We start from the raw sequence: 20736 nt of genomic DNA, 5'->3' as shown, positions 1-20736 counted from the left end.
TCACTTTCCTCTCCCATGGTTCTTACTGTCAGAAGCAATAAACAAGCTGAGGGGTTTGTTTTATCAAATAGTGGAAAAGATATTTATTAGCTCAATATCTACGCCCAAAATAAGGGCAGCATTTAGATAAATGGTCCCAGTTCATTTATGCATTGACTCATCAGCTGGTTCCCATTATGGGTTATGGTTCTCTTCCAAAATCCTACCTCTCCTCACCTGGTAGAGCCTTTTCCTTCAAGAAACCTTTTTCACCCAAAGATACAACTTAAAAACTGAGACTCCCATCCTGTAAGACAAGCTTTTTTTTTCTTTTGGGGAGCCGTCAATGACAAAAATGCAACCACAGCTGCACCCCAAGAGTTACATTTCTGACTTCCCTCACTGCTGCACAAGAGAAAGACACCCCCACATGTACCAGGAGTAAACTATCAGTGATGCATGGACAGCAGACAGGGATGTAAAGGGGCTGGGAGGCCAGTCTCTAAGGGGTGTTGGGTGTGGTTGGATAGCGCTGGACTGCAGATCCAGTTTCCCCTTGTCTCAGTCTCATCGGGACTACAGAGTAAGATGAATTCAGACTAAGTCTCTCTTCCTGTTATGAGAAAAAGTAAAGCATAATAACGAAGATATATTTTTAAAGTAGAAAGCATGAGAAAAACTGGTGCTGGAAAAAGCTGCATCAACTCATTAAGCTGGAAAATGGTTAAAAAAAATAAAACATGTATGTGGTTAGATACTTGATATGAGCAATTACCTACAGTAAATGTAAAGCCACTGAGTGAAATGAGGCGACACAACAAAACATTGAGGTAGAAGTTTGGTTGTGAAAACAAATCTGCATACTCAACCTACCACTTAGGCTCTTCACTGTACTAAAAAGCAATTTGTCTGATAAAATGGTTAGAGTCGCTCTTAAATCATGAGTCCACCTGACACCGTGCTACATTAATCTGGCTTCCTGCCCTGCAACAGAAACACAACCTGTCTTTTCTACTTTACATGTCAGACACTCACAGTTTCTTCAGCTCCACCATAGAAATAACTGCCCTCTGCTTAATTCAAATACTTCCAGCTTTGATCTGATCAGTAAATGGCTGACATTGTCATCCAGCAGCTTCTTTGTTAAAGACACAATTCTTTGGATTTTCATGCAGGAAAAGAGATCAGATTTAAATCCGGAGGCTCTGTCCTTCGCTGGTGTCCTTTCGCCCACCCCGGGTCAACAGAGGAATGTCTTGTGGCAACCACGCCACTGTGACTGGACACAATTCTGCTGAGGACAGAGGCAGCTGACGCCAGAGCCAAAGAGAGGGGGGAAAAAAAGGAGAGAGGAAGAAGTGCTGCGTTGTCTGTTGCTCAGTGCAGTGTGTAGGCCTTCATTACAGCCTCATCTTTCTTAAACACATACAAAGACAGCTCTGACAAGAAGAGAGGGAGTGGCAGAGGAGGGAACCCCGTTGACGGAGGAAAGAAAAAGTGGTGAGCAATGAAAACTCAATGTAAATACAAAATAACTAAAAACAGAACTCTATATGAATAGGTTTTGGAGCGATTTCCTGTAATGGAAGCAGGAACCACTTCCTCTCAATCTGGAGCCCTTCTCAGGTTCCAGAAACACCCTCCAATCAAAGCAACACAAAGATATCTAATCGCTCAATCACAGCCGCGACATGAAAAGCAAACTGACTGTAGCCATGCCATGTCTGAGGGAAAAAGACTTCTGGGTAACAGATAGAGCTGATATCATATCCCCGAGTGGCCATCTGTGTAAAAAACATACAACACAACACACACACACACCCCTCTTGTTGTGGTTTGTCTACAAGGACAGTGTTTCCTCTGGGTTCTTTTCTTGGTACAGAGATTGCGTCTGCCCAGTGTCAACTTGTGGCCAGCATGCACATAGTCTCCACCCACAAGAGGGAATATAACATGGCATGAATACAAGACAAATCTTAAGGTAGCACTGCACCAGTGGTTACATATCAAACCAGATCTTCCCAAATGACCAAAAAGTGATATATTCATCCATTACAAAGGAAAAATTGTTGACTAAGCTCATTTAATATGGTAATACTGGCTGCAATGTTCCAGTATTTAAGATTTAAAAACAAATATAATTATTGCTTCTGCAGGAGAGCCATCTCTGTGCTGGTTCTCCTTTCTGAATCTACTGTCCTGTAACCTGTGAGAGAATCTGTCAAAGCACTGCTCAGTTTGATACATTTCCAAGACAAAAGTTCATGAAAGAAAATTAGTGCCGGATGCAAACTCAGATGTTGTAACACACTGTAGGCTCCATAGCGTGTAAATGGGAAAATTATGGGAAGATTTGTAATAGTTCAGTTAGCAAGTGTAAGAAAAAAATCTTAATTAGAATGCTGTCATATTTAGTATAAGGTCAATGAGCGGACATTGCAGTTCATATAAACAGCCAATTAGGGGGTTAGGTCATTACCTCTTCCTGCGAGGCATAGTGAGGGTCTGCAGGGTCCACCGACCAGTAGCAGTAATCAAAACAAAACTCCAGAAGCTTCTCCCTGGAATCTACAGCACCATCCGCTCGTCCATCCAGCTTCAGAGAGGAAAACAGAAGAGTAAAGCACATATGGATTACTTCTTGACTTATCTATCTTATCTGAACTTAACTGACAAATGCTCACACAGTAGCAAAGTGAGCGGTGAGTGATATCATACCACAAATAAATAAACGGAAATTTGTTTTACTGTAGTTTGTTAACTGTTAATACAGTAGTATACTGCATACTGACACACACTTTATGGGGTAAATATGTTTAAGCATTTAATAACATGAAAAGTGAAGTTTAAAAAAGGCCAGGTACTATAGCTTTTGTTTTTAAAGGACTGCTAGGGTGTGGAATTGCAAGCAAGCTGTTTCCATTCATTAACAATGCATTCACTCCTCCTCCAGTCCTTTATTCGCCTCGGTGCATTAACACTGAACACCTTTATGCTTACTGTGAGTGAATCCTGAACTGAGGAAAAACAGCACAGCAGGATTTGAACTTGTCCAGGCAGAGCAGCTACACTGCAAAACACTGCGGCATCTAAGCATTTCTTCTAAATCACTGCATTGAACCTAGAGACACCATCTCAGTTCAGGGACGTTCAGTGTATTCTTCTTTGAGATCGAGGGTTGTAAATCTCCTAAATTGCTGTAAACACAACATATATTTTTGCTGCACTTAATCTCAGTCTATTGAGGTAAATGTCAGCGGAGAAAGTGGCACCTGTGGCAAATCTGTAAAGGACGTCTCCCTCTATGATTGATGATTGAGCTTAAAATATAAATATATTGACATAACATCAGTATCATAAAACCATATATCTATTCATGCAAGATGGTGATGCTCTCGGGTTGCAACAGTCCACATTTGTGTCTTCCTGGGCTTTCTTCTGCCAGTCTTTGTTGTTATCTATCATGATCTATCTGTCTATTATATCTCACCAGGGATTTAAAATGTGATGAAACACCATAAAGTTAATATTTTCTGTATTCATTTGGCTGTTTGAGCCAGGTTAAACTGCTTAATTTTCCGCCCCAATGAGCTGGTTCTTTGGGAAAATATGATTTTCAATGCAACCTGGTAAAAATGGAAAATGCTTAACTTTACACACCACCCGCCACGTGTTTTGATCAAATTACATATGTTTCCATATTAGAGCTGGAACAATTAGTCGATTAGCCTCACAACTTTGTCTTTGAACTGCAGCACTGGGCCACACTAATCTCTGGGTATCAATTTGTACACGGCAATTTCCTCGCCTGAGAGAGTGATTGTTTAACCCCTCAGCACTTGTATGAAATTCAACAATGGCCTTGTAGCACGAGGGATGAGCCAAAAGCAACACCAGCAAAAGGCAAATCTCCTGGCTGACAGAGCGTTAACGTGACTATTTATAAAAGATAACCCTTTATCTTTTTCTTGTTTCACAAGTTTTAATTTAGTTCAGTGGGTCTTTATAGCTCGTATCACTTGCTGTTTGTGAGCACCACTTTTATTGTCCTGTAAAATCCATGCTTTTTTCTTTCTCAGATCCTCCAAAACTGTCCCACTTTCCATAAATAATTATTCCCATGAGACCCACAAGAGCCTTGAGTCTTGATCTTTTTCCATGGCAGAGGGAAGCCATATGTGGTCCGTCTCTGTCACATCATTTGTAACAGATTCTCTCCTCCCCCAGCCAACTTCTCTCTATATGTCTATATGTGGAATGTAACCAAAGGCATCACTGTGTAAGTACCAAGCTGATAAACAAAGTAACTCATATGTGGCAAGGTTAGAGCCAAATATGAGTTCTGAAATCAGTTTCAAGCTGAATTTCTTTTATCTTTTTATAGGTTTGCTTCATTCATAAACATGTGACATGGACATTTTTGATACGATCTTTAACAGGGCTACTGTGAACTGCACCCTTCAAAGTTTTATCATCTCAACATTAGCTAATGCAAACCTTCACATTAATGAAAAACACTGTGTAACATGTTCCACACTGGAACTGTGGAGACAGCACCAGACTGTCTGCAGGCAATGGAGCTCCACCAATCAGACAAGACTACCCAACCATCTGACGCAGCAGGTTGGTAACTTGGTCAAAGTATCAACTTACAAGGCTTTATAGCTCACAAAATAATAATTTCCAAATGTGCAAAACCTGGAAACTTATACTAATTTCTAAAAAAAAAAAAAAAACACCTTTTCAGCCAACAGAACAACAAAGTATAACACATCATAGAAAACCCCTTTTTCTGACAAACAGGACTGTTACTATTAAGGCCAGGACCCAGATTCCTGAATGTCCAGTCTGCACGTGTTTGACAGGAATCGTCTCTCAATCCATGTGTGTCTTAGTGTGTATGTGTGAGCTCAACACGTATAATAAACAACTATGACATCAAGCAGGAAAAGGCTGACCCAAAGCTGTAAACATCCTGTTGCTGTGATAGATAACCTTTACACACTACTCCCAATTCACCCAGTCCTACACACCAAAAGACTCCAAACACAGGCTCAGTATTAGGTATTTGGGGCACTTGTATTCAGAAATACTCACCTTCACATTTTGGATCCTCACAAACTTATCCTCCACCTGAACCGCTAGCCTTCCTCCATCCACACCTTCCCTGTAGACAAGAAGAGAGCAGCTGTCAACTTCTGTCAGCTGAAGAAAACATTAACTCATGCTTCCAACCGAGAAGAGAAAATCTAAGGGACACTATTAGAATTGATCAGCGTTTCCCCCTCAAAATGCAAACTGGACAGAGATTTAACAATGGCATCACTTTGGATTCAGATGCTGCATTATGACCCAACAGCTTGTTTCAAATTGGTTTTAAATCCCCTTTTTCTGTTCTTGATATAATTGAGAGGGTGTCCAGATGAATCTAGGCTAGCTCCACTTGACCGGAGGCCATCACATGACAGTCATAACAATGAATCTTTGTGTGCATGTGTATGTGATCCATGAAATTGCGACTCAAGAGCTGTGAGTACCACTGACCAGTTTCAGATTCAAATGAAAACAGACCTTCACACTCCTCCTAAACCTCCTCTGATGAGACAGCCTGGGCTGTTTTCACAAAGTCGAGAGAGTGCGCAAGTGTTGTGTGTGTATAACTGGGAGCAGCGTGTGTCCCTGTATGTGTGTGTGTGTGTGTGTGTGTGTGTATGGGAGTAAAACAAGGTCAGCTCAGCTGTGTGCGCTTCAACAGCTGGACGAAGCACATCTGATGCAACACATGCGAAGCTAAAGGCAATCACAACAAGGAGCTGCTAGAATTTCGATCTCCAGGAGCGATAATAATGGTAAAGCTGCCTGTAGCGCAAACACTCCATCTCTGTGGTGGGTTAGGGGCGGACGAGGAGGCTGTTGTAATCGTCACCTCCCCCTGTGCTTCACCACGTGGGACTCATTTTGCCAACCCCAGCACTGGTGACCCAACCCAAAACCACTAACCTTCAATCTCAGGATCTAACCAGCATGGAGGAGAGGAGGCTGGGGGTGGAAAATCAACGTAAAAAAAAAAAGTGCTTTGATAAAAACCTAGGACGAACAATTTCACAACTGGGCTGAAATGTTTCTTGCACATGTGAGAGGCTGCCTGCACTCTTAGGAGGGCCCACTGAATTCTATCAGTCAACTAAAAAAAAAGAGCAACACACTTCTTTGCCCAACCAAATGAGGAATGGAGCTAACCAGGCTGGTGTTAATGTTATCTCTGTCACACAGCAGGCCCTTATTCATCTATACAAGTAAGGAAATACATCTTTCACTTAACAAATAGAAAAGAGGGCAGTATGAGTGTCAGAGCCAGAAATCAGGAAGGACAGATTTGCATGACAGTGAACATTGTATATAAGAAATTCTTTTGTTATGCAAAGAACCAGGAAGACTGGTTGAAAGAATCATTGTCGAGCCCTTCATAGCTTGAATAATGCTTTGTTATGGTACTGTAGTAGCCTTTAGTGCAGACTGCAGATTGCAAAACAGTCTGCAGAAGTTCAATGTAATTCAATGTTCTACTATAGAGCTTATATGCACTATATCTCCAAATCTGAAAACCTGTTTTTCAACATGTTGTAGCAATTTGCCTTGCCTTAATGTAAAGGATTGCTCCAGTGGAGCAGAGCAACTTTTACAACATCCTTGTGTTACTTTGCTACTACAACAGTGGATTTTACAGCACAGTAAAGTAAGGGGAAAGTTTTTTTTTCCATAAATGCCTCTCACGAAATTAAAAAAATACAAATGAGCAAATTCAGTATGTTATATTCACAGACGATGATTCATTCAACAGAAAAAAACACAAGTTAATTGTGAGGAACTCTATTATAATATGTAGTGTAGATCAAAGACAAAGAAGTCAGGCTGAGTTCAGGAAAGATTAGCATAAAATAATTCACAAGAATATTTCCATTTGATGGAGCCATAAGCAGCCATAAAAAACATCTCTTCAGTCTTGAGTTTCACTCATTGTTAGCGTCATATGGCTTGAAGAACTGGGACAAGCCAATACAGAATATAAATGATACAGCCAGACAGAATGGAATAAGAGTATTTTTTTTTATGGATGCAACCACTAAGTAATTTACCATTTTGTCTATGCAAGCTAATTTCAATAACCCAATGTGACATTTTCAAATTGCTAGTTTTGTCCAAACAGCAGTCATGTCTGAAAAATGACTTAAAAATGAATAATTAAATATCTACATAGTGCTCAATTCATTTTTTGTTGATCCCAATAAATCTACTTCAGCCCAATAAAGCTACTGCAGGGGAAACTGCAGGTCACAGGGTTAATATTTAGTGTTTCTTAAGTGGAAAGAAAGAAAGAAAGACAGAAAGAGAAACTTCAGGCTCTAGTAAACTTCCATTATTTCTGCACAGATTTGGCTGCTTATTCAAAACATTCACACGCATTCATCCAGGCTGCAGTCATACACACAGAAACAGCAATGGTCCTTTGAATACATCACAATTAACTTCAGATTATAAACCCAATTAGCCTGATGGTTGCTGTGTAAAGCCTTATCCTGCGCTAATTTTCGGGACACTACTCAGCTCCACACACACTCATACACACATGTGCCTTGTCAGACAACACTACTGACAGCCACAGATGTCATTATTCACCATGTGCAGCTTTTGTTTTTTACCCCTGCGCAAAGTTTTCACATAGTTAGCCTGCTAAGTTAGCCTTCATTTCTGTTTGAGTGTCGTCGAGCCAAAACGGACAGTAGCGCTAATACAAAAGGCAAATATGAGAAACATCATGTTTTGTGTGTAACTAGCAAATTCCCATGGTTAGCAACAGCGGCAACAACAGCTCAGACACGAAGGTAGAAATGGAGGCAACTGTTATAAAGTAGGTCTAATAGCGTACGTTTATTAAGCCGTTTAATAACCGTTATGTTAACTAGCAGGGGAAATCAGTTAGCTAACATTAAAACTTACCTTGCGTTGGGAGGACGGACTCGGATGGCAACTTTAACGTTTGCCATGGTGCCTTAGGAGGATTTTACTCACAACTCAGCGCTCGGCTAACTCGGAGCTGGTGTGAAATAATGCTTCCCGTGTGAGCATGTCGACTCTTTCTGCTTATCCGTCCGAGAAAACGTGAAGCGGGAGTGAAACTGCCCTGCAGCCCGCCGCTCAAGTCATCCTCCGGCCGCGTCTCCTCCAAAACTCCCGACCGAGGACTGAAACTTCCTGCCGGACAGAGAGGGAGGGAGGAGGGATGCTGCTGGACCCTCCTCCCTCACACTCATATTCAAATCTGGGTTTTTGTTTTTTTTTTTGTTTTTTTTTTTTTGCATGTCTGTTATTATTTAAATTCCCCCCGTTTAAAGTGTTAAATTGATTTTTATTTATTTATTTATTTTGGTGTAGTGGTTGGAGTTAGTGTAGTCTGATTTGAAAAAAGTAAAGTACAGTATACAATAAATAAATAAATAAATAATTCATGTTCATGATAGGTATAACTTTTCAAAATTATGAAACATTTTTGCCAAATTTTGCCCTTTTAAGTTAAAATCATGAGATAAAATTATGACTTTTATCAAACATTTGGCTTAGAAAGAGCATAAAATTTTGACATGCTGAGTTAAAACAATGATTTTTGACATAGTATGTCAAAATTATGAGACGAAGATAAAATGTCCCAATTTTAACATATTAATTCACATTTTGACACAATAGGTAAAAATGAGATAAAATGTCAAAATGCCGAAATTTTGAAACTTTAACTTACTGGGTCAAAACTATGAAACAAAAGGTCAAACTTGGACTGTATCAAAAATATGAATAAAAAGTCATAATTGTGACTATGTCAAAACTATGAGATGTCAAAATTTGAAAATATCAAGTCAAATTTATGAGATTAAAAAGTCAAAATTTAGATTTTTTATCTCATAATTTTGAATTCTTTTACTTCCCGTGACTTAATTTTTTATTTTTCTCCTTTTTTTGGGCCTCTGTAGTTATATCAGATCCCAGGCTTCATCACACATGGATTCTAACTGTGATTTTTCTAGCCATTATGAAACTGTAAAATCAGTTTTAACAATAATAAACTATTTTGGAAAGTAACTAAGTACATTTACTCAAGTACTGTACTTAGCCACTGCTTACACACTTCTGTATTACGATTAACAATTTAATGTACAGCATCATTATGAGTAACAGGAACCAGCTGTTGATGCTTTAGGTAGTTTGCTGATAAACACATTTACTTTTACTTAATTAAACTTTTAAATGAAGGACCTTTACCCATAGTAGAGTATTTTTTTTATAGTTGTATTGGAGCTTCTACTTAGGTAAAGGATTTGAGTACTTCTTTCACAACTGATGACAACACACAAACATCTAAACCAGAATACATCTTTATTATTATATTTTTTTACCTTTGTGGCAACATAAAAATATTTCAATTTAAAAGCAGCAGAGAATACAGCTCTCATTCAACATGAACAAAAATAATCACAAATGCAGTCTTGCATTCATGAAATAAACATGCAATTCACTAGTAGTGGCGGTCATAGGCAATGTGTGAAAGTGCTATACTAAAATAAAGACATTTATTTTCTCTGGTGGGTCTAAAAACTAACAAAAAAAATTCATTTTTCAGTCCATGTTTAGAAACTGTCTGATGCAATGTTTCTTCAACTTGGCTTGTCTGGTTGCATGTGTCAGAATTAGAAATATACAGTATTTGTTGTACATTGTAATGAGCCAAATGTCTTCATGTGACAGCAAAGTTACTCAGTTTACATTCTCGGATGCAAAAAACATACAAAGACCCATCCTGGGGACCCTTCTCCTGTCTTTGCTAATACTCTGCTTTGGTCATGACTGTCTGAAGTGCTCGATCTACTGTTATTTCCCTTCGGGCACAATCGTATATCCAGGTTTTCTTACAGGAAGGTTCCATGGATCTAAGGGAAGAGATGATGTGGTCCCTAGCTACTACCTCTGACTGGCAGGGTTTTCTGGTTCTAACTAGCACCCTAGCAAAAGAGCAGAGGGATTCATGAAAGGCAGGTGAAGAATAAAAATCTGAAGGCTGCAAAGTCTGTGCAGAGGCTGACAGGTGGAACAGCTTTGATGCGCGGTGCACAAACGGCAACTGGAAAAACGGTCAACAACACGAAGTCACCCAGAACTGTCTCCCCCTCGAACAACACACTGACAGATGTGACTTAAAACACTGTGGTGATCACACAAAAGATGCTGTGGGGCATTTCATAGTATTATTGTTGTCACGTAGTGCCCTCTACTGTCTGATGTGAGACCTGCAGCATGTCCATGTGACTTGGCAACTCAGCCAGAGGCAAGGTGGGCTTAATACTCTGTGACTGCAGCTGAAATTTCTCTATCAGCTCCTGAAATGAGACAGAAATGAGAGAACAAAGCGAGCGAGAAAAAGTGAAAAAGAGTCAAAGGGGTCAAACCACTAGTAACAGAAATGCTTCCTAAAGAATGCATCACGATAAAAGCAGTGAACCCTCACCACTGGCAAGGCCAAGTTTGTTAGCTTCTTCCAATGGGATATGACCTCTTCCTCGCCCAAGATTCCTCTGTCAACCAGCTTTCTGACCAGGAACAGGTAGTTGTTCCACTGAAAAGACAAAGGAATTCTTTACAACATATCAAATACCAGAGTCAGTCATAGAAAAAGTAATGTACAATCTCTTTTTAAAGAACGCCAAATATCTGTGTAAAAGCCTTTATGAGAAGATGTCATAATTTTAAGCATTTTGTTCAGTTTGAAATCAGTAAAAATGTCATTTGCACCTCTGTATGTATGTCTATATATCATAAAAAGATATAGGTATAGAAGTAGAGGAAGTTGTAGTGGCATCATTAATGCTTCCAGATCAGCAGTTGTTGAAATACCTCAGTGTCACTGGCTTTCAGCACAGCAGTGACAGTGAGGGGGGTGAAGAGCAGGTGGAGGGGGGCAGAGGAGCAGCAGTCTCTCTCCCACAGCTCAGCAAGCTGCTCCAGCACCGATCTGACAGGAGGCTCCGACCCTGAACCAGGACCCACAATAACCTCACCACCTCCGCTGCACCCTGACAGAGACAGTACCGGCAGCTCCGCAGACACTGAGCAGGTACACACAACAGAAACTCGGGTCTGTTACACAATATGGTACATTAGCTAGACTGAGTTGCTTCTATTTCACACAGCGAAGGGCAATTTAAATACCAAATAAAACTGTTTATGAAGTACTTAGGGGAATTAACCAGTTTACATTTTAATACGTCTCATATATCGACAGCTTTCCTGTAATTACGAGTTTATCATTACAAGCCTGGATTCTTACCCAGTTTGCAGGCCAGTAGGACAGTTGAGTTCAGAAGCATCTGCTCCGACATCACAGTTGAAAACTAAGTGAGGAGAGAAGAAAAAGAAGAACAAAATGTGATCATTACTGGCAAAAATCTGTAAATCCGGCATAAGCGTTGTTCTGTTGCACCTGTGTGTTTGGCGTACCTTTCTGCAGGCCAGTGTGTCTCCCACTCTCTGTAGCAGTGTTTGGAGCTGAGAGCCAGTTGGCAGCTCCTCTTCAGCCCTGGGGCCGACTGCGACGCTCAACAACTCCTGCATAAAAAAACATTCAAGAAGAACTTCACACAGAGATCTTTCACCTTTACTTCAGTGAGAAGTAAGGTTGCATTTCCTTTCCAACATTTCAGAGAAGCTAAGTGATGACATAATACTAACTTGCGAGGAACATTTAAAATCAAACATATAAATAATCATAATGAATTTTTGCACAATAAGAATTTAAACTCAGAAATTCCTTTTAATTGCCCGTCAGCTGTAGCAGTTACAGAGTACCACCAAACGAAGTACTGATGAATAAAAATAACAACAACAACCCCAATATCTTAATGAAATGCTAAAATACCATCATATGCAAACATACCTTTATCTCAATGAGGACGTCTGAGGGCAGTGAAGCACTGTGGTTGCAGTGCGGAGGGCAGGAGATCACTCTCTCGCTTCCTTGTTTTCTCTTGGGAGTAGTCGACTGCTCCTGGGTGACCAACTCGACCACGGCCCGCTCAACATCCCCCAAGCCTGGAGCCACAGGGCTACCCAGAGCCTTCATCACACGATCGTACCTGCTCTTCCACTCTCGCCTGATAAGTGCTGAGGGTGGGAAAACAGAAAGGAAATTTTTTAGATGGATGTCCTTGGGGAATCTTTAATCACAGAACTGGCTTCTTTCTTTTGTAATCAATAAGCTTAGACAGCGTTTTCATATTAGGTGTGATTAGTTCATACTGAGCCTACAATTGCCCTCCTGTTACTTTCCTGCCACTCAGATTTCACATTAGTAATGTTGTTCCACACCTGAGTACACACTCTGATATAGTAGGCAGCGGTATGCACCGAGTCGGTTTGTGATCCACCAATAAGTACAAAGAAAAAGAAGAGTACACTTGCATCATTAACTATGCGACATTTGTTTATGTTGTTGCTCCAGTGTAGAAAAATGGTATTGTTCTGTTGCTGTATTGTACCCACATGCATGTAAATACTCTGAAATTCTAGAAATCTTAGCATTTTTGTGTGCGATGTTGTTATAAAATTCTGTGTTCCTGTTATCAGTCATGGCAGACCAGAGCAATCCCTGCCCTCGTGTTGGCTTAGATAATATTGAGTCCAAAGCAGAACTGGGGAAAAGAGAGCAATGGTAACGGATTGCTTCTTGCTACCAACAGATATCCTGAGTCAAGGTATCAGAATTGAGAGAAAAAAAGTTCCATGACATTCATAATTCATCACACTGATCATTACAGTATGTCTGTCTTCAAATTATAAGCTACATTTTTGAAAACAAATTACAAGCAACCATAGACAATATGCACATCTCAAGCATGCGCCATGTTTAATATCAGACCGATGTGGCCTGTGTTGGGGTAAAAACAGGCTGAAAACATCCAAAAACACAGGTGTGGTGCTTTAACTAGCTACCTGTAATGTTAGCGGAGAGCCAGCTGCAAGCCTTTTCTGTTGCAAGACGTTTGGTGATGTTTTCAGATGTGGTCAGGACCTGCAGAGAGACAGTGAGTTAAACACAATGTTTCTAGTGTGTTTTTTTCCTGTTATACAAAAAACAATGTGCATTTAGAGACCTTTTCTCTGTAACTTAATATGTGCCAAACTTTGTTAGAGGGGCTTTGAGAATCGTATTTTGACATGACATCATATCATCATTTTTGCATGGTGGTTTTTAAAGTACTCACAGCAGGCGAGGTCTCATCAGGGAGCAGAATTCTTATGGCTTCAGGACTCTTCTCACAACAAAATCTACCACAGAGAAAAGATCACACCACAGAAGTGAAATACTTATGATATGTTACATCAAAATAAATAAATTGAATCCAACTACTTCAGAGCAGCTTAGATTGCTGCTTGTTAAAAAAAAGTCTGCTGTACCTGGTGGCTCTTGCCAGGGCCTCCAATCCTGCATCACACAGCTGAGCACAGATGGAGTCATTCAGTTTTGAAGGATTTGAGTTTGGCAGCTCCAGTCCATCTCTTAGCATCTTCTCTCCTCTCTCCACCAACTCACTTACTAACGTAGCCCTGTCGAAAAAAACCCAAAATAAATTTGATCACACAAACGCATACTTGACATAAAAAAATAAAATACATAATCTCCAGTTCAGTTTGAGTGATGATGAAAATACAAGTTTTAATACATAGATCCATAAAATACATCTACAGAGGGCGATGAATTCACATCGGGCACCACCTAAGTGTCAGTAAATTTGGACTGTAGAACAGTTACTAGCCTCTTAGGTAAGCAACCAACCAAAGTTGCAGGATGATTACTTGCTTCTCTAAAAGTCCTTTTCAATTCAAAAAAAGTAATTTAAAGGAAGGTTGGTCGAAGTGAAAAAGAGGAAAAAGCTGTGAAAGATACGCTTGATTTAGAAATTTATGACTTGGAAATCTCGAAGTCCTCAGGCCACACAACTCCCCTCAGTGCTGTGATACTAACTTCATATGCTTGACACCGTTGGATCCAATTCTCTCAGCGACAAACTCCACAGTGCGACGCAGTGAAGGAGGCTGGTTGTGAAAGAACGCTTGCTCGAGGTCCATCTGTCACATCAGAGAGATTGATTTAAATACTCAGGCAGCTCATTGATGCCATTTTGAATTTCTATTTACAGCCTCTCCTGTTTACTCACCTGTAGTTTCTGCTGCGACCTGTTGGCAGTTGGCGTATCCCTGAGCTCAGCAGATGTGGGAGTGATCTTGCGGATAATTCCCCCACTTTTGGCTGTGCTTCCAGACACAAAGGCAGCGAGGAGCTTCCGAAATTCACCTAGACAGGAAAACAAGGTGAGGAACATCAATCCACAGCTTTAACAAGTGCATGTTACTTTGCAGCCCATCTGTGACAAACACATACAGACCAGATGTGGTCTGAGCTCTGTGGCTATTGATTACCAGCAGCTCTTCTATTGAGAACACTGGGACAACTGCTACAAATATACATGATTTTTTTTTTTTTTTTTTAAAGGACAAGTCTTACTCACCAAGAAATGGACAACATGTATAGAGAAGTTGTTGATCCACCAGAGGAATGCAGTCCTGAAAATAACAGGAGAAAGCTCAGTATAGATGAAAAACCAGCAGTGGGCACTTTATGCACAAACATCTAATATAATGAATATTTTACATACAAGTCCTGCACCACTTGTGTTACTGTCCTCCAGCTTCGCCACATCAGTGAACTCACTGGTGAAAAAAATGTCCTCAGGAATCACAGGGATCTATGCAAGATAAACACAACCAGTTCAATAACATGTAACTGTTATGTAAAAGTAAAATGAATTAATAAGTAGCAAGTTGTGTCTCACCTGGAAAAGCCAACCTAACACAGATACCATTAGTAACTTGTTCAGGTAACACATTTCTCCACATCTGCCCAACAGCATCCTCCTACAAGCATACAACAGTCAGATTTAAAGGACCTTTCCAAGAAGGTCAAAAACAAATAAAAGTGTCTGTTTGTGGTTCTGTAAATATTTATTCAAGACTTGTATTCATTTTAGAAATGCTTTCACATTAGTATTTTTTTTAACCTGTACAGGAGAAGCAGTGTCCCTAATGCCGTCCTGTAGCAGAGCAGCAGAGGACCAATAAAGTCCAACATAGAGAGGAACTCCACAAGCCAGGGGACAGTCAGGATGGTGCGCCTCCTTTTCATACTGTTACTCAGCACAGCGCACACGTCCAGCACTGGAACACTCTGAAAGAGATTTTTCTCCATTAAAATAAAATGCCTTATAGAAGAAACCATGCCAGGTCTGGACTTCGATGAGATAAAACCTACTAGAGGAAAATAATCCTTAAGATTAGCTTTTACCTGCCTCAATGAATTACTTCATTACCTGGTAAACACACAAACATATTTTTGCCTCACCTTGCTGCGCAGAGCTATAGAAGTCTCCTGAATCTCTCTGGATGGTCTCTCAGATGTTTGGTAAGGCAGAAAAGAAATAAATCCAAGAAACTTAGCCAGGAGACGAGCAAGGAGCAGCACTGAGGTGAACCTCTGCTTCTCATCCTGACGGGGACAAATGAAAAGGTTTGTGTAATAAATAACAACAGGGCAGTCAGATTATTTTCTAAATCTGGTATCCTTGCAATTTGAAAGCTTACAGTCAATTCGATAACACCTCTTTGTCTGACTCTGATAGTATACCTGCTGCTCCATGTCCCCATCTCCCTCCTCCTCTCCCTCCCCGATGGAAGTTGGAGGGCTCAGGATGGACACCTCGTCCAGCTGGAGGAGCTGCTGACACAGGCTGTCCTGCAGGTGCTGGTTCAGCTGGCAGCTGGTGCACAATATGTAAAACAAGTTAGATCACTTAGAGACAAGTCGGGGGAAAATGTTTCATTTGGATCAACCAGGACATCTGCCAAATGAAAAATTACTTACTGTTGTTATGAACATAAAGTGCATAATAATTAGTTATTATGCATATCTGCATATAGTTTTTGACCACTGAATATATATGAATACATCATCATGCATGTGGGGTGCTTGGATGTATTGTCTCACCAGCTTGCTGCCTGTAGGAAGTCTCTGAAGAACTCCTGGTGGCCAGGGAAGGATGGAGGAGGACAGGGACCGACAACTCCATGAGGCTGAATGAGACGCTCTTCAAGACGCTTCAGACGCCCCAAGCTGTCAGCCCCCAGCATGCCTAGCAGGTCGGTGTCAGGGGTATCCCCGGGAGAGTTGTTCATACGGGGGCCTTTACACATCTTAAAAAAAGATAGTACAGTATGTTGAGGGGAACGATGAGAAGAAAAACTGCTGGGTTGTTCTCATTTGCATTCTTATATTTTTATCAGGGTGCATGTTATTTTGTCAATGTCCATGAGGTGCCACAGTCTACCTGAACAAGCTGCTTCAGGAACAGACGGGCAAAATGGGAATGGTTTCCTGCAGAGGTCAGTTGACTCATCATTCCTCTAAAAAATAAGATGGTTAAATGAAATGCACTGAGCAAAGGGAGATCAGATAAATGGATTAGATAGAAACTATATGTACATTTTTAAACTACACTTGGTCCATAAGCTAATAATAATAAAAAAAAATTCATTGGACTTGCCTTATTCTGCTCCCTAAAGCGACTCCAAAATTCCATCCTGGTTCCATGTGAAAGTCCTCCCATTCCCGCAGAACCTCATAAAAAATATCTCTGAGAAAAGGGGAAAAAATATGAAATGGAGAAGTGTAACTGATGAAGTCTAATTAAGCAGTTACCTGAAGTGCTGCATCTGTACTCAGTCTGTTTCTAACCATGAAAAATACAAGTCATTGAGCTTTACCCCCATCTGCTACACACTTCATCTGAAATAAAAGTAATTTTTCCTGAACATAAGAAAGAACTGTGACATACCTCTGTTTTTTAAAGGTGTGGAAGGCCTTGTCACTACCGAAGTTGGACCTGTTGTCTGTAGCAGGACGGAACGGGACTGAGTGGATGAAAGTGGAAACCGAGGGAGAAAGCTGGAACAAATTGGAGGAAAGGGACATTAAAAATGTCAACCTGACAAATAGTACTGAGCAGCTTTCAGTCGTCTGTTGTGAGGAACAAACAAGGATCTGTTCACATACACCAACTGTATGTTCAATATATATTTATTAAATGATAATAAAACAATTTATTAAAAGATATAAATATTTTAAAACAGATACTGTCTTAAAAATGCATCATGGAGTATTGAGAACAATATTTAAATATATTCAATGACACTGTAGGAAATGAAAGCTCTTACAGTAAAGTACAAGTGTATTACCTTGGCTGTGCTTCTGTCCTGGGCTTGAGTGAGGCGGTCCCTGAGATCTTGAGAGAAAGACACCACCCTCTCGTTCTCTGCCAGCAGACGCAATGTGCACTTGTCCAAATGAGCTACCAACCTTACATATGACAAAGGAAGAAGATCAACTCAGAGATCAACTGGAGGAGCAATGTCACTTAATTGGGGAGAAACTCTGAGCTGATAAGTTCCTATTAGTGAATTGGAGATAACTGAGGAAAACAGCGACACACGAAATTAACAAACTCACTGAAACTGATTCTCCAGAACCTTCACTGCAAAATACACACAGTTGTGTACTTGTCTTAGGTAACATCTCTCCAGAATATCTGAAAATATGAAAAAGTGACTCAATTTCAATTCAAAGAAAGGCTGAAAAAAAACACAACATTTTGAAGTTGTATTACTATAATGAAATAAATGACACACCTGAATTTACAGCACACAAACTGCCCTGTTCATCATCATCATCATGAGTGTGAGGGGACCGAGACGTTAGCAACTGCATCACAAAGAAAAGCTCCAGGAAAATATTTGGCACTAGGTTTTCTGAAAGACATGAAATAAATAAACATACTAATATTGATCATTTTTTCAAGAGAGATGTACTTCATTTAAAATTACTTTTAAATTATTTTGATGGCAGGTTTTTATATTTTTTGTTATGTTTTGGAAAATACATGGTGTATTTATTCCTGAAGCATGTTAACTTTAAACGATTTCTTGTTAAGTTTTAAGTCTGACTTCTTAATAATTTATTTAGTTTTATTTATTTTTGCTTGACTGTCTGTAAATATCTTTAATTGTCTTAGGATATGATATGTAAAAATACACTGAATTTAATGTTTTTTCCTCCAGTTACTTTTTATTGGCACAATTATGACGCCTTGTGGCCATTTACCAGAAATGCAGGTGCAATACAGCTCTGCCAAGAGATCCAGTTCCAAGGAGAAAGTGACTTTAGATGGTTCAGGACAAGGTGTCTGCAGGTCAGGTGTAACTTTAGATCCAGTCCTAAGCCCTGACTTGGTAGGGGTGCAAGGGTCCAGAGAGGAGGGCAGAGGAGAGCCAACCTGCTGGGCTCGCTTTGTCCTAAAAACAAGAAAGTCCTCATCATGAAATAGCAGAGATAGACTGATTTGAAGAGCAAGTGATGCTGCACTCAGCCCAAAAACAGCAGAGGTTGTTATTAATAATCATGAGAAAATAAAGAAATTAGACATTGCAATATATGTGCAGAAATCTGTAAAGAATATCAATTTCATAATGAGTGTTTATAATATTAATTACAAAGTCTACTAATCCCCCCCAGAATAGGGAAGGCATTATCACATTCATAATGCTGAATGGAAAACAGTACTTTGGCTTTTAGAACTGGCCAGGTCAAAAGTATAAACAAACATATTTGTGTCACCCTTTCTTCCTCCTTTTTATACTTAAGTAAAAGGTCAAATTTTGTGTCAGACTAAGTGGAGTCATTTCACATGTGCACTTACTTCTCCCTTTTAAGTAATTCCCTCTCTTCCTGCAGGCTCAGAGGACTGCCCACTGTCATCGTGCCCTGAGGCGCCTCTACCCCTGATGGGGGGCTTGAGGGCTTCCTGAACGGTGTGGAGGTGAAGCAGGTCTTTGGCTTTGAGTGTGGCCGCTCTGCACTGACTGGTGTTGGGTTTATTCTTCTAGATGGTTTAGATGCCCTGAAGGAGAATGTAAGCCATTAGACAAATCAGAAAATAAACGGGAGTGTCAGTGTGTGGAACTTTGTTTATTTGTTTAAGTTAGAGTTGTGCAGACTCACACTGGTGAAACCGGTGATGACCCAACAGGAGGGAAGTCTTCCAGGTTGCTGAAGTTCAGTTGCTCCACAGATGGGGGTGAAACCTGCTCATTCATCTTACTGTACCCTCCTCCACCTCCTCCCCCTCTACCTGACCTTCTCATCCCACTGTCCCACCGTCCATTCTCATCACTGTGATGTCCTCCACGCCCTCCTCCATGTCTTCCTTGTGCAGCCACGCCACCACCACTTCTCCTGCGGCCCTTCTGTGACTGGAGGTTGGGGCTGTTCTGGAGGTCTGGAGGAGAAACCATGTAGTCACCCAGACTGATCCTCTGGGCAGGTCTGCGCTCCGAGCCTGAGGGCCTGGAGGCGGGACTCCATAACGTGGTTAATGAGGGGCTGCTGAAGGTGCTGACCCCACTCAGACAGTGGGACTCTGACTGACCGACAGCACCCCACTCACTTCCAGGTGATACAGAAGTGGCTGGAGAAAACAACTGGACCCGGCTCGCACTTCGTGAACCAGCTCCACCACCAGCTGATCTGCAACCCCTCTTGTCAGACAAGCCTTGCGTCTGTGCAGCAGGCCTGGGACGGCTGGGGGTCTTGGCCGGCGTGGCAGGACCATGGGTTAGCGCTTGACTGCTCTGCTCTCTCAAGAAGTTCAGAAGAAAAGGAACAAACTCTTGTTTGTGAACTGTCACCCCAGATTTACTGAGTGACAGCTTGTCATTCTCCTGTCGAAAAAAGAAACATAATTGTTGGAAAATTGACAATATATATATATATATTATAAAGCTGTAATACCACAGATAATTAACGCCATTTGCACCAAAGATTGGGCAATTAGGTCTGCAGACGCTCTGCTGGACAGCTTCAGCACATTTCTGCAGAAAATAGCCTGTCGACCTTGCTAACAATGCGATGGCTAATATCTACTAAGCTTCACAGTCGTATTAGGATAGTAACAATCATAACAGTAGCAAGCAACAATTGTAAATTATTATCTCTTATTAATGCTATTTTTTCTCTTGACTGGTGGGAAGCGTCTCGTCCGAGTCCACACCATCCAGGCTACATTAGCTCGCTAGCTCGGCAGCTAAAAGTTTTGTTTACACTCAGTCGTGAGCTATGTCATCTCACAAAACACGCTGTATAAAAGGCAGACGCGCGTCAGGTGTCTCACTCGTTTGGCTCTGAATCATCTCGGACTTACCTCGAGATTTTTTAGCCAGTCTGTGACCGTATTAATCGCCACTTTCTTCGACAGAACAGATTCCAAAAGAGCCGCCATTCTGGCCAGGCGCTGCGCGGCTGCAGGACTGAGGGGGGAGGGGGCGTGGTCAGCGTCTACGCGGTGACGTTTTGCGAGTGACGTAGGCCAACCACATGTGCAGCTGGGACGAGGTGACAGCACTCTGCATGGTGCTTCTTGAATACTTACAGAAAAATATTCCATTGGTGTCTGAAGCTTAATAACATTTATTTCCCAGCTCTGTTTTGCACGCATGTTAGATTGATGCTACTGTGTGATGCTGAAGTTGTATTCTTGGAGTTGCTTTGTCCAA

General features: G+C 40.9%; 2 protein-coding genes across 3 annotated transcripts in view; both read right to left on the bottom strand.

Moving 5' to 3' along the window:
• stard9 (StAR-related lipid transfer (START) domain containing 9) overlaps positions 1-8332 on the bottom strand; it is a 42855-nt gene extending 34523 nt beyond the window's left edge. For both annotated transcript variants that reach the window (XM_071498130.1, XM_071498131.1), the window contains exons 1-3: positions 7978-8332; positions 5077-5146; positions 2459-2575 (exon numbers count right to left, since the gene is read on the bottom strand). In XM_071498130.1, coding sequence (XP_071354231.1) covers positions 2459-2575; positions 5077-5146; positions 7978-8024 — 234 coding nt within the window. In that variant the 5' untranslated portion in view covers positions 8025-8332. The remainder of the gene's footprint in view (positions 1-2458; positions 2576-5076; positions 5147-7977) is intronic.
• A 1056-nt stretch (positions 8333-9388) lies between these two features.
• Positions 9389-20536, bottom strand: cdan1 (codanin 1). Its single transcript, XM_071498475.1, has 28 exons — positions 20385-20536; positions 19187-19905; positions 18885-19085; positions 18290-18480; positions 17818-17937; positions 17639-17717; positions 17368-17488; positions 16968-17077; positions 16677-16766; positions 16461-16536; positions 16121-16326; positions 15761-15893; positions 15479-15622; positions 15138-15304; positions 14913-14994; positions 14736-14825; positions 14589-14643; positions 14238-14374; positions 14045-14148; positions 13477-13626; positions 13284-13347; positions 13012-13090; positions 11957-12183; positions 11521-11628; positions 11351-11414; positions 10918-11129; positions 10532-10639; positions 9389-10403 (listed from the first exon to the last, which is right to left on the bottom strand). Exons 1-28 carry the CDS (start codon positions 20460-20462, stop codon positions 10281-10283), a joined length of 4038 nt encoding a protein of 1345 aa, XP_071354576.1. The 5' UTR covers positions 20463-20536; the 3' UTR covers positions 9389-10280.
• Positions 20537-20736: the final 200 nt, after the last annotated feature.

Source organism: Trachinotus anak, unplaced genomic scaffold (assembly GCF_046630095.1).
Source record: "Trachinotus anak isolate AG129_WGS33_773 ecotype Australia unplaced genomic scaffold, CSIRO_AGI_Tana_v1 ptg000015l, whole genome shotgun sequence".
In the NCBI taxonomy this organism is placed as follows: domain Eukaryota; kingdom Metazoa; phylum Chordata; class Actinopteri; order Carangiformes; family Carangidae; genus Trachinotus; species Trachinotus anak.
The sequence above is the reverse complement of the archived record's forward strand: the minus strand, read 5'-3'. Positions and strand labels throughout refer to the sequence as shown.